This window comes from Centroberyx affinis, unplaced genomic scaffold, assembly GCF_046629955.1.
Source record: "Centroberyx affinis isolate AG114_WGS23_722 - 3 ecotype Tasmania unplaced genomic scaffold, CSIRO-AGI_Caff_v1 ptg000061l_1, whole genome shotgun sequence".
In the NCBI taxonomy this organism is placed as follows: Eukaryota; Metazoa; Chordata; class Actinopteri; order Beryciformes; family Berycidae; genus Centroberyx; species Centroberyx affinis.
The window spans coordinates 120,187-133,991 of NW_027278772.1; the positions used below are offsets into that span (position 1 = coordinate 120,187).

At 41.0% G+C, this 13,805-nt stretch overlaps 1 protein-coding gene across 2 annotated transcripts; it reads right to left on the reverse strand.

Annotated features, from left to right (window-relative positions):
* Window positions 1-645: 645 nt before the first annotated feature.
* On the reverse strand, window positions 646-12,942 carry mov10a (Mov10 RNA helicase a). 2 transcript variants are annotated; one of them, XM_071519873.1, is made up of 22 exons: window positions 12,640-12,942; window positions 12,365-12,470; window positions 12,017-12,168; window positions 11,304-11,545; window positions 10,535-10,781; window positions 9,973-10,113; window positions 9,593-9,755; window positions 8,986-9,137; window positions 8,655-8,825; window positions 7,808-7,955; window positions 6,812-6,973; window positions 5,938-6,041; window positions 5,677-5,774; window positions 4,962-5,060; window positions 4,622-4,730; window positions 4,393-4,510; window positions 3,199-3,390; window positions 3,016-3,087; window positions 2,616-2,741; window positions 2,347-2,435; window positions 1,398-1,516; window positions 646-1,254 (listed from the first exon to the last, which is right to left on the reverse strand). In XM_071519873.1, the coding sequence occupies exons 1-22, from the start codon at window positions 12,759-12,761 to the stop codon at window positions 1,190-1,192; spliced, it is 2,997 nt and encodes a 998-aa protein (XP_071375974.1). In that variant the 5' UTR covers window positions 12,762-12,942; the 3' UTR covers window positions 646-1,189. The 2 variants fall into 2 exon arrangements, with proteins under 2 accessions (XP_071375974.1, XP_071375982.1); XM_071519881.1 differs by lacking the exon at window positions 8,986-9,137 and having other exon boundaries at window positions 8,655-8,815.
* Window positions 12,943-13,805: the final 863 nt, after the last annotated feature.

The following is a 13,805-nucleotide window of genomic DNA, read 5'->3' on the forward strand; positions in this document are numbered from 1 at the left end:
CATGTGGCATGATGTTCAAGGGTCTTGCCAAGCTGAATGCCAGGGACTTCTAGGGAACTAGAGGGCATTTAACCATATGATAGTTGAGTAACCTTCACAGCTTGTAGCACAGCTTAACAATGAAATCATTCCCTTAGAGCAGCAGAAGGTCTAGTGCTGAACATATCACTAAGAGCATGTATACTGCTGTTGTGTGTATGCAAATAATGTTGCGCTAAATCAACAATTGTCCTTATGATGTCAATGTATGCATGAGTAAACCATGGGTCTTTACACTACAGCGTGCACACACTAAATACACACGCACTGACACACACATATACACTACTTTGGGAACCGCTTCTGCTCAGTGTTGTGTAACTTTTCTCTCTCTTTCTCTGGAAGTATTTGAAATTATAAAGGATCCAGATTTATATAAAAGCTCATTGTAATAATGCTTTGTAAACAAAAAGTGTTGTAGTGAATGTTTGATTTTAAGTGAACATGAACATTGTTAATAAACTATTTTTGAGACAAGACTGACTTGCTTCCTTGGTCGATTCTTCCAGAAAATGATGCCATCGAATACGCTTTACTGTATATGTAAAGGTGATGATTAATTAAAGAGGAAGCCTAGTAAAGACAATGTGCAATACAATATGGTTCAAAACTCCAAAAGTGTTTATTTCTTTCTCTTTAAACAACCATTTGATTTGGCAAGGCAGTAAATGAGTGAGAAAAGAGACTATCCAACTTGTAAAGTGCAAAGAGTAGTAAGACATGTGGTGATGAATTCCTGAGAAATAGATGGGCTGCCGTTCATTTCCTTAAACTTTAACATATCTTATCCAATGCATCATAGGTGAATTGCTGGTTCGCTGTAAGCAGGAGTATTATTTCAAAAGAGACACTGAAGAGACAAAGCTATAAACCCAATAACAGAAGATTCACCGCTTCCTTTCGGCATTGTCATCGAAAACAGAGCACTGTTTATTGCGCAGATCTATGCAAATTATTCCTGAAAAAAGTTCATAATAGAATGTATTTTTAAATAATTGGTGCCAGTGTTGTCTTCCAAGTGCAATGACAGAATAAATGAAATACTGAGGCTTGCTGTTTATCTTTACGGATCTAATTATAATCCCTTAAGTTCGTAGCTACAAGCAGTTCCTTGTCCAGTGTTAGTTGTCTAAATGAGGCTGACTGTGTGTTACTGCTCACTTCTCCACTCTGGGTGCACACACTGCTGGAGGGCACTCTCCTCTGCCTGAGGACCTGCGACAAATACAGAAAGTTTAGTTTCTCACACAAGCACTGAATTTCATGACTACTTTGTGCATGTGATGTGGGCATGAATGAGTGTTTTGTTCAGATGCACACGTCACTATCAGTTTCAGCGATGTTACGGCTATACTAACTTTCAGAATCCACGTCGATCTTCAGGGATACCAATCTTGACACAATATCATCTTCGCCTTCTGCATCGGTAAAGTCAAACCCAGTGTACCCCTTCTCCTTCACACAGTAGCTGATGAACCTGCAAATGGAAAAGCACAAACTGATCAAATCACAAGTTTCAATACTAGCGATTTCACACAACAGCAGAGTCAGAAATTAACTTGACCTCAGGGCAAAAATGCCCTTGAAACTAGATAAAATGCCCGTGAAATTAAAATGGCAAAAAATGCCTGTGATAATTGCTTTTTTGCTTTTCACCTTGTTCACATTTTTTTAATTGAGTTATCACATATTCCTGCATGAATGGGAGGGGAAGTCTAAGGGAGTGAAGGGGAGTCTATGACCGGGGTTTCTTTCCAGTGTATTCAAGGAAAATGGAGCGGTTTTTGATCAGAAAACAACCGAGCACGCAGCCTAAAGCAATAGAAACTATTGGCACCACGCAACCAGCAGCAGAAAAAAACATGCTAATCTCACACAAACTAGGCCAACAAAAAAGTCAACAAGAACCAATATCATAAAAATCTCAATAATTGAGGGGTGGAAGATGGACTGGTTGGGGACAGAGAGAGGGGATAACGGCACCATCTCCTTCTGAAAGGCCCGCTGCGAGTTTCCAGCAGTGGGGAAACAAGTTCAAACAAATCTTAGTCATGCAAAATGAGTGTTAATTTGCCAATATGCAATGTAAATTTCATAGTATAGGGGACAAAAAATGGCAGCTGAAACGAAAAAAGCAAATTTCTTACTCACTGCTCAACAGTGGCCCTGTGTGTTTCAGAAGGAACGTGAAAGAACAAATTTGTGGTGTCTATGTACGCCCTGCTGTCTCCTAACGCTGCATTTGTTTATATAAAGAACTATACTTTTCTGAAACCTCTCCCCTTGCTGTAGCCTGCTTTCTCTTACTTCTCCCAGGTGGGGTCCTTGTTGAGGATTACAGGGTTTCCCACTACAATCAACAGGGACTTGGCTCTGGTGATGGCCACGTTGAATCTCTGTAGAGTAGATACACAGGCACAGAAAGGAAAGGGGGGTAAAAATAAATTAAGTCAACAAGCAGATTTAAAGGTAAACATATTAAACTTAGTCCTGGTTTTAATATCCATATATATAGTATGTCCACAGCACTCACACCTATGAATTCTGATCAGGCAGAGGGAAGGACTGTGACAGACCTTTTCATTTGACAGGAAGCCGATGTTGAAGTCTTGGTCCATCTTGACGTAGCTGGTGCTGCTGCGGACAGTAGAGACCATGATGACCTTCCTCTCTTGTCCCTGAAACTCCTCCACAGAACCCACCTGACACCGCAAAGAGAACATCTTTTAAATAAATAAACTTCAGTTCAATCAGTTCAGGAAGGACGTTTCCTCAACATTTCAAAAAATAGAAAACATGATGATCTAAAGGCATGATCTATAATTAAATACAACTGAATAGATTATCTCTACCCTCAACATTTAAACGACTCTCTGCAGAAAAGACTTTAAATGAACATCCCTGTATTTTGTTCAGGGCACCTCACAAGATCAATTGATAAATGAAGTAACGTTATTACAACAGCATTCTACTAACCTTGAGCTCTTTGATATCATTCCACCGATTCTGTGCCGAGACTGACTTGAGGGCTTTCTGGATTTTCTCAACCTGTTTGAAAAGTAAGCACGTTAACTGGTGACTAGTTAAAGTTCACTCTCCTACAAACTTGCTTCTCTCAGAGTATCTACAACAAATATAATTCACGTCTTGCGAGCTCACTTGTTTCCGATAGGGGGCGATTATGCCGATGTCTTTTGCGGAGAGTTTGGGAAGGCCCTTCTTTCCTTGGGTTTGCATCAGCTTGGTGAGGTAGTCAACCAGAACCTCAATCTCCGACACATTGAAGAAGGAAGGACTGTTGGCCTCTCTCTCATCCTTCCCCATCACCCCATGGAAGATCACTGGGAAGCCCTGTAGCAGACCGACAGAGACATTAGTGAGGCAGTTGTTTAGATGTTACTCGGTCTCCATTTAGCAAAAATATGAATAGCCAATTTAAGTGTAACTAATATAAGTAGAGATGAGATGATAGGCTTATCTCACGATACAATTCGATATGCGATACGGGGTTCATGATTCGATACGATGTAATGAATAAAAGTTGAATGACAATAAAGTCTGACAACTCTTTCTAGCAATGGCATTGGCCTGCTAGAATGTAAACAACAATTAAAAAATGTCATTACATTACATTACATTTTTGTATTGCGATATATTGAATTTCAATACATCGTCCCATCCCTAAATATAAGCCTATTAAGCCCCATTCACATCTAGAACGATAAATGTAAAGATAACTACAACTAGAAAAAGATTCAAATCGTTCTAAGTACATAGAATGCCTGAGTTCCCACTACAAAGAAAGAAGGGGGCGGAGAATCCGGTAGCTCACTGCAGTGATGCTTCGTTTAGAAATCAGAATCAGAATCAGAAATACTTTATTGATCCCAGAGGGGAAATTGGGTTACATTGCAGTTGCTCACATTGTAGAAGAGAATATATATAAGCATAGAGAAATTATAAGAAAATAGAAATAACAAAGTAAGAAATATGTAAAATATGTGCATTACACTACGATATATAACAATGATAATAATAATAATAATAATATTATTATCATTTACTTATTATCGTTTACTGAGGAACTGATCACAGATATCGTTGTAGTGTGAATACTTTTAAATTATAGTTTATAGTTATCTTATAGTTATCTTCATAGTTATTGTCTAGATGCGAACGGGCCTTTACACATTTATTTTTATCCATAGAACAATTTGCTGCTTATTAGGATAATATAGGCCTTGAGATAATTACAGAGAGCATAAGAAATTCTTTTGGATGGGGAGAGGCAATCACCGGTGGAAAAAAAAAAAAAAAAGAGGAGGAGGATGAAAAAATTCCTTGCCATCATACCTTTTTGGGGAGATGTTCCCAGTTGCAGTAAGCCTCGCGGTCCCACTGGTCCGCAAACACCTGCAGTTCATTCTCATAAAACAGCTCATTGGGGATTTTCAGAATGGCAGGATGGGACCTGAGGGAAGAAGGGCAGAAAGAAGAAAGCTGATGAGCTTTAATCAAAGCAACAGCATGACAAACAAGCAACTCTGGACAGCACAATGGAAGAGAAAACAGAAAGATGCACCTGTAGTTTCGCAGGAGTTTGGTAACAAAGCGGTTGTCAAAATGCCCAGAGTCTGTGCTCTTCTGATACAAAGGGTTCTCTCTCATCAGCCTCTCCAGCAGAGAAAGCCCTGGAGACACAAGTGTCACAAGGTTCCAATAAAATCATTTAATGGTGTAGTTAGGAACAGAATAAAACAGAACAGCAGAAGCAATCGTTGTTTCATCCTACAGGTGGGAAATCCCTTCATCACTGCGACACCACAAGTGATACAACACGACTTGCATAATGTGGAATAGCAAACATTAAGAATAGAAGAGAAAACATTAAGAGTAGAATAAAGCAGTCTCCCTGGTCTCACCGAGTCCGTACTGCAGGGCAAGAGGGGATCGAAGAATCGGCCCCAGCTGCTGGGGATCCCCTGCCAACACCAACTGACCTTTCTCTGGATGGAGCAGACCTGTGAAAAACAAGCAAACATGTTGTCCCCCATAACTGATGCAGGCCCAGGCACCCCCTGGGCCAATCAGTCCCAAGATGCATTATCTCTCCAAGTTTCATAAAAATCGGCCTGGTGGTGTAACAGTTTTTGACCTTTAATTATAGCGTCCCCATCAGGTGAATCAGTGTAATTTTTTTAACATCAAAATGCATCATTCATCCACGTTATGGTCAAACTGGTCCAGACCATATCACATGTGAGACAAACATTTTGACCATTAATTAAAGCACTCCAAAAAGTGTATTTTTTCATATATTGGAACACAGTCTGAAGATGAATCATCCCTCAAAGTTTTGTCAAAATTAGACCAGCGGTGCCTGAGATATTACCTGGGATATCATTCTGGGCAGGCGGACAGACAGATGTAAGATCCATGTAAGATCCAAAACATATAAAAACCAGCAGTAATGTTTATTTTGCCTTTTAATGAACCACTATCTGTAAAATATGCATCTCTTTATAGCTTCTCAAAAAATGAGGAATGAGATGTCAGATCTTATACAGAGTCTGCCATCCAAGTTTCACCAAAACTACAGACCTGGTATGTTGGATGAATCAAATATTCAACACTCACCTGCAACAGCGATGACACACTCAGGCTCCACTGCCTGGCCGCCTTCGTCCACAAACACATGGGTGAAGTGGCCGGATGGGATGCCTCCAGACACAAGCCTAAAAACAGAAACAGACAGCAGTAATGCAACTGTAGTATTAAGTGTAATATACAGCAATAAAGAAAAAAAAAACATGATGCAAAACACTGAAGAAGGATGAATCATGCAGAAAGACACAAGCGTCTTTCACAAGAAGATTTATATGCAATAATCAGCCTCACCTGCCAGCCGTGACCATAGTAGTAATTATGACCTTGTATTGCATCAAAATCTCTTTCTGAGGAAACACAAAGCTGTCCTGGCTCTCATCCCAGTTACAATATTTCTGAAATAGTCAAAAGATAACACAGCGAGTGAGAAAAAGTGTCAATTATTCTAACTGTCTGAATTTATTCCAACTGTCTGGTTGGAATAAATTGAACAAACTTTTTAATATCTGATAATAGCATTTGAATTTGAGAAATGTCTTTGTCTCTCCTCTCTCAAACTTTCTTTTATGACGTCAACACATTGTATGCTCTGGGACAGTTTTTTAGGACAGGGTTTTATGACAATGACTATGTTTACATCCACAGAGAATTACTTTCTTTACCCGGTTACTCAAGTAACCCAGTTTTGGGTCACACGACACATGTAAACTTCATAACTCATGTAGAACAACCCAGTGAGCTCATGCTCCGATTATGAGAAACCCAGTTAAGATGCCAGGCTTTACTCGCTTGGGTTACTGTGGCATGTAAACATCTTACTCCTTTCACTTTTGGTTTTCTCTGTCTGCATAAACTCACACAAGGTTATGGGTATATTTTGATATCAACAACAAAATGGTGGCTAGCTGTATGTACTTTTACTATTGAGAGCATCATTTCCTTCCCTTCTATCAGAAATAAACTACAATTTCTCAGTCCAAAAAACAAACAAAAAAAAGGTACATGCTACAGGTGGACAGGAATATTCTGATAACAGGCAACAGGGAGACACAATTTCAGGTGATCAAAGGTCCATATAAACAATTTAACACAAATAAGACCTTAACCGGAGAATGGCCAATAGCCAGGTTACTCCGTGAATGTAAACGTAGCTATTGGTGCTCACCAGTAGGTGCTTGGGAACAGTGTTGGGGTCTCGGCTGCTGGCGTACACACGGTAAACCCGGTGAGGATCCATGTGTACGATCAGTCTCTCACACAGCAGGTCACATGCGCTGTTTGAGGGGGCACAGGCAAGGATGCAGGCTGACGGCTCTGTCCTGTTGATCTGACAATGCAAGTAAAATTTTATTCGTTATCCATACTCATTAACAAATAAATGGTGTGCTTGACAATGTTTTTCATTAACAAGGGCATTGTAAAGATGCTTTTCAAGCCATGTTGCTCTGTTCAAAATGACCTCAGTAACATCCCCTTGCAAATACATAATCCTCTTGAAAAAGGACTCTCAGGACTTTCAGGTTCATTCTGATCGGTCCATTTTCCATTCATGCTTCCAAATTTCATTTAAAAAACATAATGGTTGTTATGGATAGCAACTTGTGCTTCTTGGTGTGAAGAGGAAGCAGTATTGAAATCATGCAGAATAAAACACATAGGCTGATTATTGACTTTGTTCAGTCCAATTATGGGCTGAATCTGAATGGCCAGTCATGGTCTGTTTTCAAGCACAAACCTATGAGCTCATTTTACAGGGCCATTACAGCCCATGATTCATTTCCAGCACAATGATGTTTGAAAATTGCATGGGTCATCTAGTTTTGAAAGAAGGAATGCCAACAAAATGGAAGCTATTTTATGCAATCATTTTAGTAGCCTAGTATTTAATATGTTTATATGTATTTTTACTGTTTGGCTGCCTTTCCATTCATCAATGACCAGCTTCCTCTTGCAAACCCCACAAATGAAATGTACGCACTTAGGGTTAACCTCCACCAATGAAGAAAGTCACAATGCATACTAACCATACTCATACATCTTCTGAGGATTTGTGACTATATTACGTTTCACAGGGGTCTGAGACAATGTGCAGACTGACTAATAACTCTCTGCTGACCAGAAACTTGTTCGTTTTGACCAAGTGTGGACTCATACTAAATACCTGATTCATCGCTTCAACCAGAGTAATGGTTTTTCCAGTTCCAGGAGGCCCAAATACAAGATAAGGAGCAGGCTTGGATGATCCAGCTACGATGCGCTGGATAGCAGCATGTTGCTCTGGGTTGCTTTCCAGCTGGCGGTTAAACATCCTGTGGAGCAACATGAGAATGGATTTGTCACACCTTTCGCACTGGAGGAAAGACACAAATTAGGTCCTCGCACGGCATTACTGCTCCACAACATTACAGATAGACAAACCACCTATTCGGGTGAGGCTAATCAACTGGCAAATGGAGCAAAATATTTAAAATGTTTACATGAAAGCCTTGCATTTTTATCTTCTGTATAAGTGGTTGAGTTAAAAGTATAGGGAATGGGGAAAGAAACTGTGTATTTTACATTCATGTCTAAGCAAACAATAGTGAACTTTGCCTGGCATGTGTTGCAAGAACCTAGTATTTGCATTTGTAACCAACATAATCCCTCATATTTTACCATATATATATATATATATATATAATTGAGGCAAGCTTATGGCATTCTACCAAAGAACAGTGACACCTTCTGTCTGTACGATATGGTGGGCGGGCGCCCAGAGTTGGCTCAGCAAAGGCAGTCAGGTGAAGACTGCTGAGCACAGACACTGACCATGAGGAGTTCATATGTTCAATACACCAATCATATTAGATGTCGTAAGTCTGGTAGCCTTAAGCTGATCAGTACTAATCTTTGGTGGTGTGGTTAGTTTGTGTGTTTGTGTAGAAGATGCTGCATGTATGTACTGCGTATGTATGTGCAAGTGTGTATCTGTGTGTGCATGAATGCAAGTGCAAATGGAGGCACCAGACCTGAGTTTAGACAGGGAGACGCTGGTTTTCGCTGAACCCGAAGGGAACAGCACATCCCCGAGCTCATGTTTCACTGCCAGTTCCAATGCACGATGCTGCATCTTCAAGGGGAAGCGGTTTATGGTGAACTCCACATCAAACTTCATGTTACTGATAAAAAGCTGCACCAACCTGACAGAGAAAAATAGGGAGAGGGAGAGAGAGAGAGGAGAGAGAGAGAGAGAGAGAGAGAGAGAGAGAGAGAGAGAGAGAGAGAGAGAGAGAGATTGGGGTCAAGACCTTTATCAATCATCTGACATTTATACCAAGTACTGAGCAGTCCACCTCTTACCTCTTTGAGAAGCCCAGCTTCACCCTATCCAGTTCTACTCTGTGAACATAACCTGTGTACACAGTGATCGGCTGGACCTTGTCTTCAGACTTGGACACCTTCAGACAATCTCCTCGAAGTACAGAAGGCCTGTTCTCAGCAACACCAGGAACCTGTTGGACAACATCAACTTCGGTCTATCAGCAACCATTTAGAGGACAACTGCAATATGCAGAAACAATACAACTTGTTGGTCTTTCCCTTTGTCCTTCTTTAAATTATGCTTTATAATTGTATGTAACTTTGTTATTTTCTTCCTTTTTTTTCTTTTTCTTCTCTTTTAAATAGAAGCCTAACTTGGGACAGAGTTGGAAACTGGCAATAGCTGTTATCTCTGTATGCAGAACATGCATCAACTTGTTTATAACCAGCTGAAGCAGCACAATGCTAATTTGCATTGTCCCCATCAAATAAATAAATAAAACTTCATAGTCAAATGAAAGAAACATGGCAATTTCCGTTGGATTACCCATCATGGACTCACGAGACACCAGGTTTTGGTTGCTGTTAGTTACACACACAGTGGGTCAGTAGGTGGGGTAATGTATTCTAATGGGGATTTCCTCACACTAAGAATGAGTAGCTTTCTGTTGCCTTGGTCTTGGGTCATGGTTTGGTCGCGGAGGTCATACTTCCTGATGTCCACCTCCATCTGTATCTCTTCCAGGTGCAGCAGGAGGTGAAATTGGTGAGCGTAGTTCTTCATTTTCAGGGGACAGTTGAGGAGGCTCCTGGAAAGACAGAACATTATAATTTTCGGAGGGATTAAGCAGAGAAAATACTTAATCATCATACTATGGTTTCGTCTCTGACTAGGTTATGGTTGATAGAGAAGAGAAGCCAAGAGAAGTCATATTTTTTTCCTTACAAAACTGTCCATAAAAATGATTTAAAAAATAAATAAATAAATAAAAATAAAAATTGTAATTAATTAAGTTATTCTCTCACTTCACTGATGCAAGTTTCTGTCTGGCGATTGGAGAGAGGTACTCAGAGTCCTCGAGTCTTCCTTTAGCCAGTTCCTTTAGGTAAACAGGGTATTTGTAGTCTCCTAATTTCACAGTCAATTTAAGATGTTGGACAACAGAACTGTAGGGAGGAACAAAGAAAAAAAAAACATTTAATGATTGTAATCAGAATGATTGAAACACAATTTCAGTAACATTTATGGGACCATATATCATTAATTTCGATTACAAATGAATTCCTGACTATTGGTGAGCCACAACTGCTTTAACCAGTTCCCTAATCCATGCTGCTCCAAATAAAATACTGCACTGCATTCTGTTTCTAGACAGTAAAAATGAATTATGCTGCCATCCTGAAATCAGACTTAGTGACCGGTGCACTGCATTCATCCGCTATACTCTGTACACCTTGATTTTTTACACTCTGGGTGAGGCAGCAAATATTTTAATGCTTCTTTAATGACCAGGGCAAGAAACTGCATTTCTCATTTGAAAAAGAACACCTGGTATACAAAGCGTAGCAACTTTTTAATCAAAATTACCTCTCCGGAGGCACTCCCTCCACTATCACGGTGCTGACAGGCTTGTATGTGGCCACCTGATATGGCTTGTAGGGAGCCGAGGGCCCCAGCTCCACAGCCAGCGGGGTCCTGGCTGCGGCTTCCATCTCCCTCACAATGCAGAAGGGCTTGGAGCCTGGAAGCTCCGGGCAGAACTCAAAGTACATTGTGGCGGGGAAGTGTCCATAGTGGTTCAGGCTGTACTGGACCACGACTTCATAGCTTTCGCCTGTGGAAGAAAAGTCCAGGGTGAAAAAAAGAGGGTGCGGAAGGGGATATGACCACTCAACACTAGGGATGGGACGATATGCTTATCTCACGATTTGATACGCGATATGGGGTTCACGATTCGATACAACCGCAATGCGATGTAATAAATAGAAGTTCAATAACAACAAAGTACGACTGTGCAGAATTATGTTTATTTCGGAGCCACGAGTCTTTCTAGCAACGGCATTGGCTTGCTAGAATGTAAACAACAATTTAAAAATGTCATCATTACAAAGTGTAAATAATATAATTTTGATGGAGAGCTTGTGAAATTGTGATGGGCAAGCCGTCTCATTTGTGATTACTACAGCAGAGTAAAATTGAGCTGATTTCACGATTCATTTTTCTGCCCCACGATACATATTGTCACATTTTTGTATTGCGATATATTGAATTTCAATATATCGTCCCATCCCTACTCATTACATGTGTTTGTTTGTGTTTTTCCAGGGGGGGAGAGGAGCAACGCTGCTTCTCTCACCAGGACAGAGGAAGAGTGGGCAGGCCCTGGTCACTCTCCTTTCATCCAGCAGGGTGAAACATCGAATCCTGTGCAGGGCAGTGTAGTATGTGAAGTGGACGCAGTTTGCCCCGTTGTTCAGGATGTGGAACCTGACGAGGAACAGCTCCCTCAGACGAGCCACAGTGAACTGAACCTTCCCACTGGCCGCCTCTGGGTCTGAAGTGATCTCAATGCCGCCCTTGTCAGCTGTCAGCTCTTTCCTGTGAGAGGGAGAAGTGATAAAGCTATAAAACTCTTATATTTATTGCAATGACTATGACACAGACCCACTATGTCCAACTTCCTTGTATTAGTGTGTCACATGCTTGTACCATATGACACAGAAAAACTTAGCAAGTCATTTTCTTCCCTGTTTCAAGATTTAGCATCCTACAATCAATTTTTAGTATCCTACAATCAAGAATTCAAACTGGATCCAATGTGAATCCCCCCCACAACTGGTCATCATAGATCTGACTAATTGTAAGATAATGACAGTTGTTTCTAGAAAATACCTGAAAAAAGTTAAAGTGCATTGAAGACGAGAGGAACTATCTCACTCCACTGTCGACATTTCTCACTTGATGTAAGAAAAATAAGACTTAAGGACTACACAAGGCTAAATGAAGGATGTTTGTTGCAACAGACCAATGCCCCCATATCCTGTAGGATCTACTCAAAAAAACACTCACCTGTTCACCTTTAGTCTGCGAAGGATTTCTTTAGCTAGCTTTTTCTTAGGGGTCAGCACAGGGGTCGAGGGGACAGAGGAGGGTTCAGGCTTCTCAGCCATTTTCTGAGAATCACGCGGCCGTCTCCACTGGTCACCGTAGTATACTCGAACCTGCAACCCGGACACAAATGATGCAGTTCATTTTGATGCACACATTAGAAATGACGTTTTCTGTTTTGTTCATTTGTGTTCTTAAACTCCACTGTTAAATGAAATATATCCAGTCTGATTTCTCCACAGCAGAAGCCAGCAGCTGATATTGTGGCTCATCACAAAAGTGTCAGAGCAATTATAGAGCTCAGTTTACCTGAGGTTTGACATTTATGTAGATTTTCCCCTGTCTCATGGAGGCTTTGTTGAATTTCAGGAGGGCATAGATAACATTGGAAAAGTTAGGGTCTTTTATTCCTTCTCTGTGAAACAAATACAAGAGAGAGAGGGAGGAGAGAGAGAGAGAGAGAGAGAGAGAGAGAGAGAGAGAGAGAGAGAGAGAGAGAGAGAGAGAGAGAGAGAGAGAGAGAGATGTATTATTCATAGCCTAATCTGAACTGCATGTGCAACACGTAGCCCATTGCAGCCTACCTGCCCTTAAATTCAGAGTTGTAAATGTCACGAAGTTCCTTCCTGTTAGTGTTGGATATTCTCTCTCCCAGGAATTCAATGAAGTCCAGTCCAGATTCAAGCGAGTCCATAAGCGACGGCATGTTTACGTGTTACAGGTCTCTAACATTGACGATCGACTGACTGAACTGAGGGCGTTCATGGGCCAGGCCAGCCCATTAAACACATTCCCTGGTGTGTTAATGGACGGTGTTTCCGATCTACTGGTGATTTGACTTATCTGGTGATTTGCGCGTTCATGAAGCAGATGTCGCTCACCGCTGTTGTAGGCGTGGTGTGCGAGGACCCATGTCGGCAAACCAGGAAATACTAATTCAGCTGACTTCGTCACTGCCTCGTCATCATATTATTTTGTATGTGTTTTTCGTAAATATTTCGCACAAACAAACTTCCCAGTCATTTCAAAACAAAATTTTTTGATCAGTAAAAATCACACGATAAGTGACCCTCGTCAATTCGTTACATAAGCGAGAAGAAGTCTTATACCGTCCGGTTACCAACCGGCGCCACCCAGGGTGCGTTTGCCGCAGGTGAGCAAAAAAACTTCAGTCAGAGCAAAAACTTAACGAATAACAGCTTTACCACGACTGCATATGGGCTACGTACACACTGCAGAATTCGGTACAAGTGGCAACCGAATTTATGAATGAGAGTGAATTTGCATGTACGGTACACACTGGAGCAGAGCGGAGTAAAATTGTGTCAAACTGGTGTGTATTAATACAGCCGTGGTATGTACGGGTAACAAGGATCACGCCCACTCCGATCTCGCGATGGTTGTTAATAATGTCTGTAACCATAGTAACGTTTACTTCAGTCCAATATGGCGGCTACCATTGCCTGTATTTTTTAGTTTAGTTTACTTGACACAAACTTGGTAACACCAGCAACCAGAGGCGTCAGTGTATCCATAAGGGCCGGGCCAAGACCGTAGAACTGGTAGGAACAACCGCAATGTGGAGGAAACAGACTGGATAGGAAATTTGAGAATGTCTCTCAGCACTTACCTCCGTCTCTTTCAAATTAATTGTGATAATGTTGTGTTGTGTTGTGTTACGTCACGTAACAACCAGTTGTCCAGTCCGGTTCTGGTACACACTACTCGGACTAACCGAATCCGCATTCAC